The sequence below is a fragment of the Odontesthes bonariensis genome, chromosome 6 (genome assembly GCF_027942865.1).
Source record: "Odontesthes bonariensis isolate fOdoBon6 chromosome 6, fOdoBon6.hap1, whole genome shotgun sequence".
Taxonomy (NCBI): Eukaryota; Metazoa; Chordata; class Actinopteri; order Atheriniformes; family Atherinopsidae; genus Odontesthes; species Odontesthes bonariensis.
This window is the reverse complement of record NC_134511.1, coordinates 10,461,527-10,476,365: the sequence shown is the minus strand read 5'-3', so window position 1 is coordinate 10,476,365 and position 14,839 is coordinate 10,461,527. Positions and strand designations below refer to the sequence as shown.

The 14,839-nt window shown below is 45.6% G+C and overlaps 1 protein-coding gene across 7 annotated transcripts in view; it reads left to right on the top strand.

The window, feature by feature from the left end:
- The window catches only part of kank1a (KN motif and ankyrin repeat domains 1a), a 64,471-nt gene extending 49,662 nt beyond the window's left edge, over positions 1–14,809 (top strand). For 6 of the 7 annotated variants that reach the window (XM_075467299.1, XM_075467302.1, XM_075467301.1 and 3 more), the window contains 10 exons: positions 899–3,541; positions 5,876–6,040; positions 7,198–7,327; positions 7,605–7,817; positions 8,331–8,418; positions 9,335–9,554; positions 10,980–11,122; positions 12,269–12,469; positions 13,598–13,696; positions 13,816–14,809. In XM_075467299.1, coding sequence (XP_075323414.1) covers positions 899–3,541; positions 5,876–6,040; positions 7,198–7,327; positions 7,605–7,817; positions 8,331–8,418; positions 9,335–9,554; positions 10,980–11,122; positions 12,269–12,469; positions 13,598–13,696; positions 13,816–13,878 — 3,965 coding nt within the window. In that variant the 3' untranslated portion in view covers positions 13,879–14,809. The remainder of the gene's footprint in view (positions 1–898; positions 3,542–5,875; positions 6,041–7,197; positions 7,328–7,604; positions 7,818–8,330; positions 8,419–9,334; positions 9,555–10,979; positions 11,123–12,268; positions 12,470–13,597; positions 13,697–13,815) is intronic. The other variant, XM_075467298.1, reaches the window with a different exon arrangement.
- The last annotated feature ends 30 nt before the right edge of the window (positions 14,810–14,839 follow it).

The following is a 14,839-nucleotide window of genomic DNA, read 5'->3' as shown; positions in this document are numbered from 1 at the left end:
AGCAGGCTTAAGCCTTGTAATTCCCACCTCTGTTTGAGCTGAATGGAAAGGGATTGACGGGAGACGTTGCCGGAGCTGGGCGGACTGGAAAGGAAGAGCGGGGCTGTTTATTTCAAGCCTGTGTTTGCTTTAGCCGGTGAGAGTTCCAGGCATACCAAGAACAAGGCGCTGTATTTAGCCAACACAGTGTGAACGTATTGGCGGCTCCTCCTCATGGCTTGGAAGGCAGATCTGACAGAGGGAATTTTCTGCCGGGCTTGTAGAGTTTGGACTTTGATTTGATCAGCTTCGATTAATCTTTAGGCTGCTTTCAGTTCGGTCTTCGGTCTTCTGTGTGTGCTCAGAGTGATTGTTTGGGGTTCATTTTGTCTTTAAAAGCTGAAATGTTGACACTACGATGGATTTTGGACCAGAAAATATTGACACTACGTTCCTGTTTTTGTCTGCTTTGTAAACAACAAAGTTTATATCAGGAGCTCATCAGCCTTCACACACCAACGGGTCAAACTCAATTCAAAGAAATCATTTATTTTATCTTCTGTTACTTTGTGTTTTTGCTGGCTTCACACAGTTGGCTCTCACATAGTTTGGCGTTGACTTAAAGCTTCATCTTCTGCTTTAATGATGGTCACTCGTGCGTTTTCAGCAGAGATCTGAGCAACATGAGACACGTTTGTACTTGTACTGTCAAATTATGGTGATTGTCAGCAGCCGAAACAACACTTTAACTGTCACTGTTTTTCAGAGCCTTCAAACAGACTTTCTCTAAGTTTCTTCCTCTTGTTTAATTTCTGTTGTACTGATGGATATAGAGCTATAAAGAAGTGTTACTGCATTGCATTTTTTTTTTGCTCATAAAAAATGATAAAACATTCCATTATTGTGTCCTCTCTTTCAGAAAAAGCACAAAGATGCCCGAGCACCGGAGATGAGAAGGACTCTGTGGCCCCGTACTACGTTGAAACTCCCTACGGTTACCAGTTAGACCTGGATTTCCTCAAATATGTCGACGACATTGAGAGGGGCAACACTATTAAGAAGCTGAGCATCCAGAGGAAGCCCAAAGTGGCCAGACCCTTGGCCCCTCGGGGCAGCACCGGCGGGGCCAGCACTCATGGTGAATGGACCTCCACAGACTCTCTGTCCTCTTCCAACAGCGACGAAAAGCCGTCCCCAGTATTCTTCACCTCCAGGCCCCAGGACGCCGCTCCTCTGACCCCCACCCTCTCCCGGTCCGCCTGTGACGTCCCCCTGCATCAGTCCTACTCGGGTGTTGCGGAGCAGAAGCAGCTCCTCCCGCCGCCATCGCCCAGGTTTGCCGCTCGTCACAACCCCCTGGTGGAGAAAACCCTGATGGAGACCCGTCATCGGCTGGAACAGGAGCGCCTGCTCATGCAGCCACACACCGAGCCTCTGATGCCCCGCCGCCGTCTTGCCAGCTTTGGCGGCATGGGCTCCAACAGCTCGCTGTCGTCTTACTCGGGCTCCATTGCCACAAGCCAGATTTCCCCCAGCACCCACCAACCTCTTCCCCTAAACGGACACCTGTCTAACGGAGAGCATAACCCTTACTACCCCCCATCCATGGGCAGTTCCATCCGCCACAGCCCCATGAGCTCTGGCATGGCCACCCCGGTGACTAACGTCAGCCCACTGCACCTGCAGCAAATCCGAGAGCAGATGGTTGTGGCCCTGAAGAGGCTGAAAGAGTTGGAGGAGCAGGTGAAAACCATTCCTATCTTACAGGTGAAGATTGCTGTTCTGCAGGAGGAGAAAAGACAGCTGGCTGCTCAGTCGAAAAATCAAGGCCCCGGCGGCTTCCGCAAGCGCTCCTACAGCGTGGGTAGCGCCGACCAAATGGAGAACACGGGGCCAATCCAAAAAGAAACGGAGCTGCACATCATGGAGCCAGAAGCCCAGGAGCAGAGCACTCAGCGGTTGGAGGAATTCAGGCGCCTGGCCGCCGAGGTCCAAGCTCTGGAGAAGACGACCAATAGCATACCTGAAACAGAGCCTCAAAACTTCAGGCAAAGCCGAGCCCACCAGAAGTCCATTGGTGTGGTTACTGATGAAAATATGAACAACCTTTCCGCTGCTCAGAAGAAGTGGCAAAAAGAACGTTGTCTCCGGGATGTGGGAGTGGTGACGGAGTGTCTGGAGACGCGGAGCGCTGCGGTGGTGGTGACGGAGGCCATGCTGGGTGTGACCAGTGAAGCGGACAAAGAGATTGAGCTCCAGCAGCAAACCATCGAAGCCCTGAAGGAGAAGATCTACCGGCTGGAGGTGCAGCTTAAAGAAACGACTCATGAGATGGAGATGGGAAAGCTAAAGCTGGAGCTCCAAGCAGCTGGAGGGTCGAACAAGAAAAAAGCGGACAAAGGTTTCATGGTCAGGCCGGAGATGTACCACGCCTGCGTGGAGGCCAAAGTTCAGATGCGCAGCCAGGGAGTGGGCGATCATCTGGAGTTCAGCCACGTTGGCGCAGATCAAACTCTGCAGACCCACTCCATAGGAGTGTCCTGTGTGCCCAGCATGCAGAGCGTTGCCACAGGACCGGAGATCCCAATGCACCAGTGGGTGGTGCGTGAACGTGTGCAGGTAACAGACCAGTGTGTGGGGAGGCGGGTGGAGACGTGCCACCAGCAGGTAGGCATGGAGCTGAGTGTTTGCGAGGTGGGGGTGAACACAGAGGAGACGGTGGACAGCCTGGCCCTCAGCAGAGCCATGACAGAGCTGAGCAAAGTGTCCCGATCGGTTGGCTGTGGGGACTGTTCAGTGGATGTGATCGTTGGTCCCGTCGTGACGTTGGTGTCGCAAGGAACCGACACCGAATGTGTGTGTAAGGTGGACTGTGGAGTTATGGCTGCTCCTGATTCAGCAACTCAGCAGACCAACACCGAGGCAGGAGTCGCGAGCAAGTCAACCAACACACAAACAGCCGACGTAACGGACTCGTTCACTGACATGGGGCTGGTCACTTGTGAGAAGCACACAAACACAGCAGCGACTGAAACCAGGACAGTGGCTGCCGGGGAGGGACTCGTCAAAGATGCTCTTACGACGGCAAAGACTCGTTCCATCGCTGTCGGAACCATCACAGATGTGACGTCACTTCTCAGCAAGTCAATCTCAGCTAAAACCAAAGAATGTGGGGTGGGGCCAGTTAGCATCCATGACAACTTCTTGATTGGTTTAAAAACCAGAAACATAGCATGTGGCCCGTCCCAGCCAGCTGAATGTGTTACAGAAACCAGCAGCAAGGAGGCTGTGGAGGTGAAGGCCGAGGTGGCGGCGGCGCCGTTGCAGGCGCAGGACGGCGTCGGACTGGATCATTACATCGAGAGGGTGCAGAAGCTGCTGCAGGAGCAGCAGATGCTGCTAGCAGAGAACTACAGCGAGCTGGCGGATGCTTTTGGCCAGCCTCAGTCCCAGTTCGGGTCCATCAACAGTCAGCTGGTGAGCACACTCTCCTCCATCAACTCGGTCATGAAGTATGGAAGCGTTGAGGACATCCTGAAGCTGCAGTCAGACTCCAGCAAAGGTGAGGATGCTTCACATGCTCTGCTCTTATTCGCACGAGCAACTTTCCTCCTCCCCATGAGCGACTCGGTAACTTAGGTTGTTCTTGTGATGATTAGCTGAAAGTCATATCTGGGAATTAAAGCACAGCTTCACAGGCAGACAACTGAAAAGGATGCACACAAAGCTAAACAGCTGGCAAGAGCCTGAGTGAACCATTTATTACCCAATAACTTTAAAATTAAAATGTTGTTTATCTCTCATTACAATGGACTATTGTAAGGCTGTAGATTAGACTTAACAATGAGCCTTTGAGACCCATGATATGTCAAAACAGAGCTGTAAATATTGTCCCAGCTGATTGTCCGATTGTCTTTGTCTTTGTTGTTTTTTTGTTTTTTTTTTTCAACTAGCAATAATACTTGAATATATTCATTAGAAAGTAATCACATGGATACATTTTCACAGATTCGTCATTGGCTAAATTACTACATTTCAAATGCTAATTTTTACACTGGAAAAGCTGCAACCAGATTATTTTTGTGACTGTCTGAGCTTGAAAAACAGCAGATACAATTATTACGTTATTAAAATGGCTCTGACTGTTTAAATCTTTGAGGAATTCTCAAAACTGTCTCACAGTGGGGTCATTTTGATTCTGGAGCTTTTTAATCACATATTATCCTCCTCATCTGATGAAGTCGTCACAAGATTTTTTTTATATAGAATCGTTCCATATTGACATTTACTCTTAAAATGAGTTTTTCTTCTGTTTAAGAACTTCAAAGTCCACTTTCATTTCATTTATCAGTCTTTATCTCAGTTAAATATCTCAGTTAAGCTGCAACAAATAATGCTTCTCCTGAGCCAACGGCCAGTGCGAGATGTGGTTGTAGGAGAGTAGTTGTTCTGCTGTGCTGCAGAGCCTGGAGCTCTAATGAAGAGGGGGTTTGAAGTCTGAGTGTTCACACATGCTCTAAAGAGTATCCTGATAGGATCAGACAGGCCAAAGTTATCTCTGACCCTGAAAAAATGCAGCGGGGGGCTTTGGACATGAACCAACAATGAGCTCATTTCTGTAGGGAGCCAGTAGCGTCGCACCAATCGGCCACTTGTTGTTTTTGCGGGCTGCCCTTCCCTCACCAACACCTCCCTGTTGATGCTGATTCATGGCTCCTTGCGGGTTACATAACAGGCATTCATGCTGGCCGGCAGATGAATTGTCTGCGCTGTGTGCGAGCTCGTTTCTGCTCAGTTGGTGCCCTTTTGTGGAACCCTGAACGACCAAACAGACTTCGTTTCTGTTAAGTAACTGTGCTTCAGTCTGTTTTGGCAGCACGGGCCACTGAACATCTGGAAGGTGACTGGAAGGTGAAGACGGTCACAGTAATGGTTGAAAGTTCAGCGTCTGTGTACAAGTACTTACTGTAAGAAAAAGAAAAGATTAGTTTGTGCTTTACGCAGTCGCTCTGTTAAAAAAGAGTGAGAACACAGCACATGGTGCTTTTGTCTGTTTTAAAATGTGTGTAGCAGATGTCTGCTTTAAGTCTGAGCTTTCTGTTGTGTTAATAAAAACCCACATAAGTCTTTTAAATGAGGAAAATGTCATGTTTTGTGTATATTTGCTTTCTCTGTGTGGCTCTGTACCATGCACTGGGACTGTTCTCGTGTCTCTGCACTTGCATTCTTCCTGGTGAAGCTGCTACCTTTCTGCTTTATGGAAAGCTCTCTCTCCTCCTGCAGACACGGCCGCACCTTAATGTAAATGCCGGCTTTATTTAACAACCCTTTAGCTGAGCTGACATGCAGTTTGTCGTTGAATTTCCAGCTGAAGTGAGGGAGCACCGAAAACCATCAAATGTTGGGCGTAATTTGACATTTGAATGTCGGGGATTTACCGTTTTAAAATGAGCAGGCGATACGTTATTGTTTTGTTCATTCAGAGCAACAGGCCGTCATTTCAAAGAGAACATAAGTGTCTGTGTGGTCTGATGAACACACGATAGGGGTGTGATAACTTTAAACTCCACCTACATCTATCTTTGGATTGATTCAGATCTGGTTTATCAGGACTAAATCTGTGAGTAATGAGAGAGGAAATACAGGTAATGTCAGATCCAATCGCTCTCAGTGAAAAGCTAACAGCACATTTTAAAGGCCCGTGGCATGCATATTTATCCCTGGACCTGTTAAAGAAAACTAGTTTGAAAACAACAGGATTCTGATCATTGGAAGATGTCTCTGTAGAACTTGTAGAGGACAGAATCCTGTCCTGAGGTATAAAACATTAGAAAATGCACAACTGACCAGCCGTACCTGTGTGTTTGAAGACTTACTCTGTTATCCTTCTTTTTAGAGGGCGCTCAGCAGCTCCAGACACCAACTGTGGAGTCGGAGTGGTCACGGATGGAGAGATCTTCTTCAGGCCCGACGGCAGCGGACACACCTGCACAGCTGCAGCAAATCAGCGCAGCCGAGCAGAAGAGCCGCATGGACCTGCAGATGTCCACAGCACTTCATGGTACGGCCAGCAACCAGTGCTGGAGCTTAGTCACTTTTTTCTGATCGCCTGGACTCTGAAGGAGGCTGCAGAGAGATGCAGCTCTCCTATTTTTAGCGGGCGGAGAATCAAAATGTTTTCCCGTTCGGCGGCGTCTCCCAGCGCCGGCTGCAGTCGACTTCAACTGTTGCTTATTTGGGAATCGGTCTGTATGCGAGTGGCTTGGCTGGTCCGGGGAATCTTTTGCTGCTTTGTCAGTTCAGTGTGGTTGAAAACACCAAACCTTTGAATAATTTTCTGTAACCACAGTCATTGTATGTCAGATGCACTGTGCGAGGGAAGACGGGGAAAACGGGACATTTTTGTGCCAAGAATGTGTTCATTCTCTGAGTTTGTCCATTTGGTTTTTAAAAAATTGGCGTTAGATTGTCAAAGCACTTAAAGATAGCTGCCATAATATCTTTCTGGTGAGAATTTCATATGCGCGGTGCATATAAAGTGGGCAGAAGATGGCCTCAGACACACCATCAGTCTGGCTTCCTCCTGACGAGCTGCTCTCGACGCTCACTCTCCCACCTGTCAAAACATGGGAAACGTGCTGAATGACTGTTGCTTCTGAGCGCCGCACACGCCACTACACGCGTTAATACTTGAACAGTTTCAGGCACACTGGCTGTCTCTTAGCTGTCCCCTGAGGCATTAAAGAGGCCCCTCCATCGCGGCAAGTCCTGGCAGATGTGCTGAGTGTTCTGGCTCTTCCTGCTGGTATTTTTGGTTTTTCAGGCCTGCACTTAAGATGACTGAGATGCTTTCGGCTTTGCGGCGGCTCCCTGTTCCTCTCTGACAGATGAGATGGTTACTCAGTGGCTACTTCACCCTCTGCCAAGGCACTTGGGCATGTCGGGGAACTAAAGTGGCGTTATCAGCTGTCTGTGATGGACTGACTGCTAATTATGTGTTAGAAAACATGGTTGTGTAGAGAACATTCAGTTTATCAGTGAGGGCGCACTCAATCAACGGATTATCTGGCAGTTACTTTTATGATGCAGCTCTGAAAAGTAAATCTGAAGGAAAGTTAAAGGCAGCCTTATTCTTATGATCCATAAAATGCCAGATAAAAGCCCCTTTTTACTTCTTCGGGCACTTTATTAACAACAATGTAACATTCTTGTCTGAAGGAGCTTGTCTGGTCTCTACAGGAGAGCCGTGCAGTCAGAACACCCTGAAATCCATCATGAAGAAGAAAGATGGCCGGCCGGACTCCGGCGGCACCAAGAAGAACCTGCAGTTCGTCGGAGTGAACGGAGGGTGAGTTTTTAAACGCCGAGCTGTTTTTAGATCAGAAGTTTTGGCACGTGTTGGTGTTTGTGTCCTGAACAGGGTGAAAGGTGCTGCTGTTTTACATTCACACAGCTGTTGTGTTGATGTTCGTGCCTCTTAAACCAGCGCTTTCTAAAATCCACATGGTCGCTCTGGGTGAAAGCACGTTGCATGCAAATGTCATGAAATGTGAGCTGCTGCTGGCCTCTTTGTGCAAACACCTGGATTCGAGTTTCTTTTCCTTTGTCGCCCCCCTGTGGCTCAGATATGAAACCACGTCAAGCGACGACTCCAGCTCGGAGGAAAGCAGCTCCTCCGGCTCAGAGGAAGAGGATGAAGATGAGGAGAAGGAGTATGGAGGAGAGGAGGGGCACGAGAATGTGGAGGGGAGGAAAAACAGGGAGGAGTTCCAAACAGAGGGAGCAGAGGATGTGGATAAGAAGGATGAAGAGGAAAGTCCAGAGAAGAAAAGAGAGAGGTGGGTTTTCTGTTGGTAAACAATGTGTTCTAATACATACGAGACCATTCCTACAGCAGTACCACTGATATACTCTGCAATGTATTTAGATTTCTATGTACACACCAGGTTTATACAGGTTTGTGTAGGATTGGCATGAATATGTTTTTAAATTTTTTTTTATTTTATTTTTTTGGCCAGAAAGATCGAGCAGGAGAACCTGCTCTCATTTCCTCCCACAATCAATAAACCAGTGATGCTCTGCTCAAAATACCAATTCATCTGTAATAAATAGCTTTTTTTTTGTGATTTCACCACTGCGATAGACACATTTATGTGCAGCAGACATGAGCCAGTCCTGGCTATCCCTGAAGAATTGTTAAGGAAGTCACAGATGTCAGTAAAATATTTAAAAATGGGGGACAGAAACACGATGGAACCTACTGATCTATAATACAATATGTAATAATGAGCAGCGAGACTTGATTGTCCCACATTACATTTTTTGTTTTTGTGTTTGGCTTCCATCTAAAGGTACGAGTTAAGCGAGAAGATGCCGGCTGCATGCAACGTCCTCAAAACTCACCTCAGTGACCCGAAGGCTGTGAGCAGTAAAGATCTGGTGAGGAGCTGCTGTGTTCTCGTCATATTATACGTGTCGTCTGTGGCATGATAAACAGCTAAGGAACTGAGTCTGATGGGATCCAGCTTGGAGAGAAAATGTTACATTCTATTTCATCAGTTTTTTTTTTTTTTGTTTCCCAACTTGATGACAGTCCTTTGGTGTGAAAAATGTTGCATCCCTGTTGTTGAAATGATTTTCTTCTGGCATGTTTACATGCTTTGTGCCGCTGTCGTCATGTTCCATCATTTTTCTGCTGCACATGTTGAAGTTAGAAAAGGCTGATGGAAACTAAACAAAATTAAAAAAACATTTTAGACATTTCTGCTCAGTTGAGCTGGTTTTTGCCTTTTTTTAAAGGTGACACACTGTAGTGTGGGTGCAAGCAGTTTTTGCAAATCAGCTCTGATGCTGCGAGTTGACTGATCAGCGACCTCTACTCGTTCTATTGCATACATAATGTAGAAACTGCTACCTTAGCTGTGTGGCCATAAGATAAATGGTTATCTTAGCTCCTGCAGCAGTTAACAGAGTGCTTCCTGGTAAACAGCATCCACCACAGGGACTCATTGTAGCTTGTAACAAACTGCTGGAAGGAAGAGGTGAACATCAGCTCAGAAACGAATTTCCATCTCGTGTGATCTGAGTTCTCTCCATCATTGAATGGATTTACCACTCAGTTTGTTTCGTCTTTTCTCAGACTCTCTTTTATGCCTCGTTTTTTTTTTTAATCGTGCTTTTCCATGTAGATCAGTCCAGTTGCTGCCACCGCTGGCTTTCCCAGCAGCCACTCTTCTCGGGTCTTTCTTAACTTATGTGCGACCTGCATCTGCTGCAGGACGATTGCTGATTTATTTTCACTGAATGTTTCCGCCTCCTCCAGCTTTAACGTGTTGAAACCCTCCTTCCTCCACAGAGAGCCTGTGTCAACACGGTGCAGCTGGAGTGGTTCCGTGTGTCCAGCCAGAAGGCGGCGATGGCGGCAATGGTGGAGGACTACCTGAGGGCCTTTGAAGCGATCTCGCCGGCCGTGCTGCGGCACATTGTCAACATGGCCGACGGCAACGGCAACACGGCGCTGCACTACAGCGTGTCGCACTCCAACTTCCAGGTGGTGAAGAAGCTGCTGGATGCCGGTGAGAGCTGTGGGACGTGGCGCAGAGCAGCAGGCTGGGATGAGGGCGAAGCGGAAACGCTTCACGTGTTCGTGAAGGGGAGATGGATGTTTAGTCTGAACGCAGCCAAGCTTTACCACAGCTTTAGCACTCCTGAGCTCTCCACTCTGCTCGCCTCCCTCTCTGGTCTCATCCCGATCTTCTCTTACTGCAGAAACTCCTCCACTTTATTCCCCGTCTGTGGCTTCGCTGGCAGAGATGAAACTTCCCTAAAAATGAGAAAATGGGCAGCTTTTTTTTTTTTTTGTTTGTGTCTAAATGTTGAAGGGTTTTAGTCCGGCTGTGCTGATGCACATCTTTACAGATTTTATAATCTGTAAAACTGTGAAGTGAAGTGAAAATTATTTATATAGCACTTTTCAGCAACAAGACGATCCAAAGTGTTTTACAACACAGAAACAACAATCAGGTACAGAAACACAGAAATAAAAACGTCAAAAAATCAAACACAGAAATACAGATACAGAGCATCAATCAGGTGATTTTAGCTAATAGTAGGATTGGTTTAACTATAACAGAGCAAAAGTACATTTAGCTAATAGTAGGATTGGTTTAACTATAACAGAGCAAAAGTACATTTAGCTAATAGTAGGATTGGTATAAGGTCTACTATTTAACTTAGATAAAAAACTTTCATCTGAGAGGAAATATTAAGGTTGATACAGTGGTAATAGGTCTTAATAGACCATTTGAATATGACTAAGTTTTCCTCCTAGTGAAGTATTAATAAGATCAGAAACATGGATAAGCTTTCCTCTAAGAGGACAATAAACTTGGAGGGAATGGTGCAATTGGCCAGTTAAAGCTTTTTTAAAATGCAGCTGAAAACCAGTAGGGAGTGTAAAGGTGTTTTTTTTTTTTTTTTTTTTTTTTTTTAATGTGCTTCAGCGGGTCAGCTCAGTGCTTAGTGATACATCCATGCAGCGGTCTCTCTGAAGGCTCAGCAGACTGTGATGAGGTGTCGACCGCTTGCTGCTCTAAAACCTTTTGTCTCCTCAACCCTTTGTGTCCTTGGCCTCTGAGACAGCACATCCACCCCCTGTTGCCATTGTAGTCTTTGTCCTCCCTCCGTCCCAGTTCCTTAAGGTCTCCCCTCGTGTCACTCCCATCCAGACTCTGATGACTCCAAGATTTCCCCACAACCCTTTTTCTTGTGTCAGGACTGAGGGCAGTTAAGTGTGCAGACAATGCATCACAGTCCCAGAGCTCTGTAGTATTTTTTTCATCAAGGGTAAGAAGTGATTGACTGAAGCATTGCAGACAAGTTTGTGTTGTTGTAGAATGACGGGCAGCATCAGTCACAGGCAGACCAACCATCCAAGACCACCCAGGATGGAAATATGTCCAATACGAGAGTTTTAAACTGTGTGTATGTGTGTGTTTCAGACATGTGTAACGTGAACCAGCAGAACAAGGCTGGGTACACGCCCATCATGCTCGCTGCGTTGGCTGCCGTGGAAACGCCCAAGGACATGTGTATTGTGGAGGAGCTCTTCAGCAAGGGTGACGTGAACGCCCGAGCCAGTCAGGTGGGTTACCGGAAGGAACGGGTCAGAGGGCAGCAGAGCAGGACGCCAAACACATAGTTTAGATTACAGCGGAGTTGTTATGACAACGAGAGTTTTGAGGGACATATCAAAACTCCTCAAAATAAGATGATTTTGAATAGTTGAAATGAGTTTTTTCCTCAGTAAATCAGCGCGTCTCTGTTTAAAGTCTGAATGCAAACGCTAATGTTGAGCTTCAGATGTTACTTTTTCTTTGTAGGAGAAACATTTGTAGTCTAGTGACACCTTGTGGTAAATAAGACAAATTTGGGGTGGAATAAAATGTTAGTAAAGGATAAAAATATCATTGCAGAGGAGCTTTTTCGGGAAGTGTTTTCATTCTGTGAGGTTTGGTTCAGCTTTTCTCTCTTTTTCTATCATGTTGATGATTAAACACTCTGATTAAAAATAAAACTGCTGCATTTCTATTGATGTGCCTGAGACATCATTTAGTAAGGCAAGGCATCTTTATTTATATAGCGCATTTCATACCACAGGCAACTCGATGTGCTTTACATAAAGACAAGGCATTTAAAAGAACAGCATAAAGCAGCATAAAAACAAGCAATTTAAAGAGAAAAAAAAGAATAAAAATTAAATGCAATCAAAGAAGAGGGGGAAAAAGAAAAATATAAACTCAGAGTTATTTAAGGCTGAAGATTGTTTTCATTACTTGTACTTTATAGTGTCCAAAATTGCTTTCAACACTTTTTTCAGCTTCAAATGACGTCAGTTTAAATCCGGAGATAATAGATGCTTTTCGTTTTCTTACACGATGGACAGAACATCAGAAAGATGGCATTTAAAAGCATCATCTCAGGTTCTGAGAAATTCTAGCAGCACTTTTCACTACTGTCCAAAACAATCAGGAAATACCTAAAATGGCTGCCTAGAAGGAGCTTTCCCTTATTGAAATATTTTTTCCTGAAGTTATTGTCTCAGCATTGGTATTTTTACCTGATGCTGTGGTGAACAAGATGGGGTCGAAAGTATTCTGATATAGTTGTTGGTTTAGATGTTGGGATTGTTGGAAATCATTATCTGAACACATAACCTGATCCTCAGCTTCCCCTCCAAACAAGCCGCATTCAGTAGCAGCAAAAAGTGTAAAAGTTCCTCCTGTTTCAGGCCGGTCAGACGGGCCTGATGCTGGCGGTCAGTCACGGCAGGATGGACATGGTTCGGGCCCTCCTGGCTCACGGGGCCGACGTCAACATCCAGGACGACGAGGGCTCCACGGCGCTGATGTGTGCCAGCGAACACGGCCACGTCGAGATCGTCAAACTGCTGCTGGCGCAGTCCGGCTGTGACGCCACGCTCAGCGACAGCGTGAGTGACTCGTGTTGGGACGCTGATCTACATTTGTCTGTTTAGATTCGCTCTCTCTACGTAAATCTTAAACCATTTGGATGTGACGCGATCACACAGAGCCATCAGTTGGACAGAAATGTCTCCCACCGCCTTTCTCATGGGCACATCAGAAGTGCTTAGCGTACGCTCACTGTGATCATTCTGCTGTTTGAGGAGGCCGAGGTAAATTCTGCTGTTTGTGTCAAATAAACTGCTTCATAAGGATTCAGCCTGGCTGAGGTGGACATAAATAATTCCAGTCACAGCAGCTCTTTCAACATATCAATTCTTAAAAAATGGAATGATGGTATATAGTGTAAAGAGTCTTGTTTGAAGATCTTTAAGCTTTGACATCAGATTTACATGGAGCCTATGTGCTTGTCCAACGTGTGTCTGCGGAGCTGGAGGCAGGATTTCTGACGCTGCTTCATTCTGTCTCCTTAAAAAAAGATACTGAAAGTGACACCTGTAGGGGGCGATCTGTCTTAAAAACAGCGTGGTGTATGAACACTTGCCTGCGCTGCGGGGGACTAATCGGTTGTCTTGTACTGCATCGCCATGACATGCAGTTACACTACTGCGGGAGGCGCACAGATGGTTATAAAATAGCTCTGGCATAGATGAGGCTGCTGGGAAGAAAAAGTTTGATGCTCTGAGTTGGTCTGACGTTGCAGCATTAATCCATCTTATGGCGGATGTTCCAGTTCTCACGGATATCACTTCTTTTTCCTGACAAACAGTTGAATTTGACAGAGATAGAAGTCCCTCCACAGTACATCTTCTATTATCATTTCAAGACACAATATCCTACTCAAATGTTTGGACTAAATTTCCCAGAGTTCATGCTTGCTGTTGTATTAAGGCTGTGTGAACCTGCAGTAAGGTACAAGTGTGAGACGGGGTGTCATAAATTTACAGTTTGATGTGAATATAAAGAGTAGAGATGCACATTCTGACTGCTGTAAAAGGGACAAATTTGTTTGAAATGCTTTTTTATTTATAACTGCTGCAAACTTTGAGATTACATGTGCAGATTGATGCTGACAGATCTGCCATCAGTAGTTCTAACTTGTTTCGTGTTGACCTCCCCTCCCCTCCTCCCTTTAGGATGAGAGCAATGCTCTGTCCATCGCTCTGGAAGCGGGTCACAAAGACATCGCAGTGTTGCTGTATGCGCATGTCAACTTCTCCAAAGCCCAGTCACCAGTAAGCGTCAAGTCACTTCTTTTTCTACATTTCCAAAGATTTGACATCCTGTGTTCTGGAAAAACTGCACATTTATCTACTTTTTACCCGTTCATGCAGCGTGTTTGTGTGTCCTCTAGGGAACGCCTCGACTGGGCAGAAAGACTTCACCGAGTCCCACTCGGAGGGGCATGTTCGATTAGACGCCGCTTCCCAGCCCACAAATGCAGCGCTGCTATTGGTTCTCAATGAACGTCCTCCTCTCCACAGCTGGACGAGGAACCTGATCCCAATCAATCAATGAGATTTCTGGAAATATCATGTTTTTTTTTTTTTTTGTTTGTTAGTTAGTTTTTTTTTTTTTTTAATTCATGTGCACAATTGCCTCCATGATGAGCCCAAAGTGCCCTTTGAATATGAATGTAACCAGTCATTGCCTCAAGTCCCATCAGATTCTCACTGAGACGTCTCCAAGAATCAGAAAACCACTCGAGTTCAGACCAACGTGGACGCAAATTCAACAAATGCAGCCTTTTTTATTTTTATTTTTTTCCCCAAAAGCTTTTTGTCCAGCTTTCTTTTAAGTTTTCTGCCTTTTTCTTTTTGTAAAGCTCAGTGTTGATCATTTATGAGCGCCAAAACATCTTGTTGTTTTCCCAGATGGAGAATAAGCCCTGCCACACGTTAGAGGAATATTTCCTGTATATACTGCTCGCCTCGATATCCCAGTCTCATACGTGTCACCAGCTCTTCGCCACATGCGACTCGCTGGATGAATCATTGATGAATAGACCTTGACTGGAGGAACTGTACTTTTATACAAATCCTTTGTATCTATTTAAAAAGAAGAATCACAGTATTTTGAATATTTCCTATTACTCCTCAACAATCCATGAAGTTATATATTTATCAAAGTATAGTTTTTAAATGCAGATATGTATTTCATTGTACATACAGTGGTCATACTCTAGTTACTCTCTTTGTGTGTGTCCTGTTTCTTTCTGTCACGTGTAATATAAGCCATCTGTCCTCTAGTGTTCATCAAGGTGCTGACTTTCATCTTCAAATGAGAATTGAAGTGCCTCCAACTTTGACTTGTAACAAGAAGCATTGATTAAAGAATCTAAATCGGCACGTTTTGCCCGAGTTGTTATTGAGTTGGAT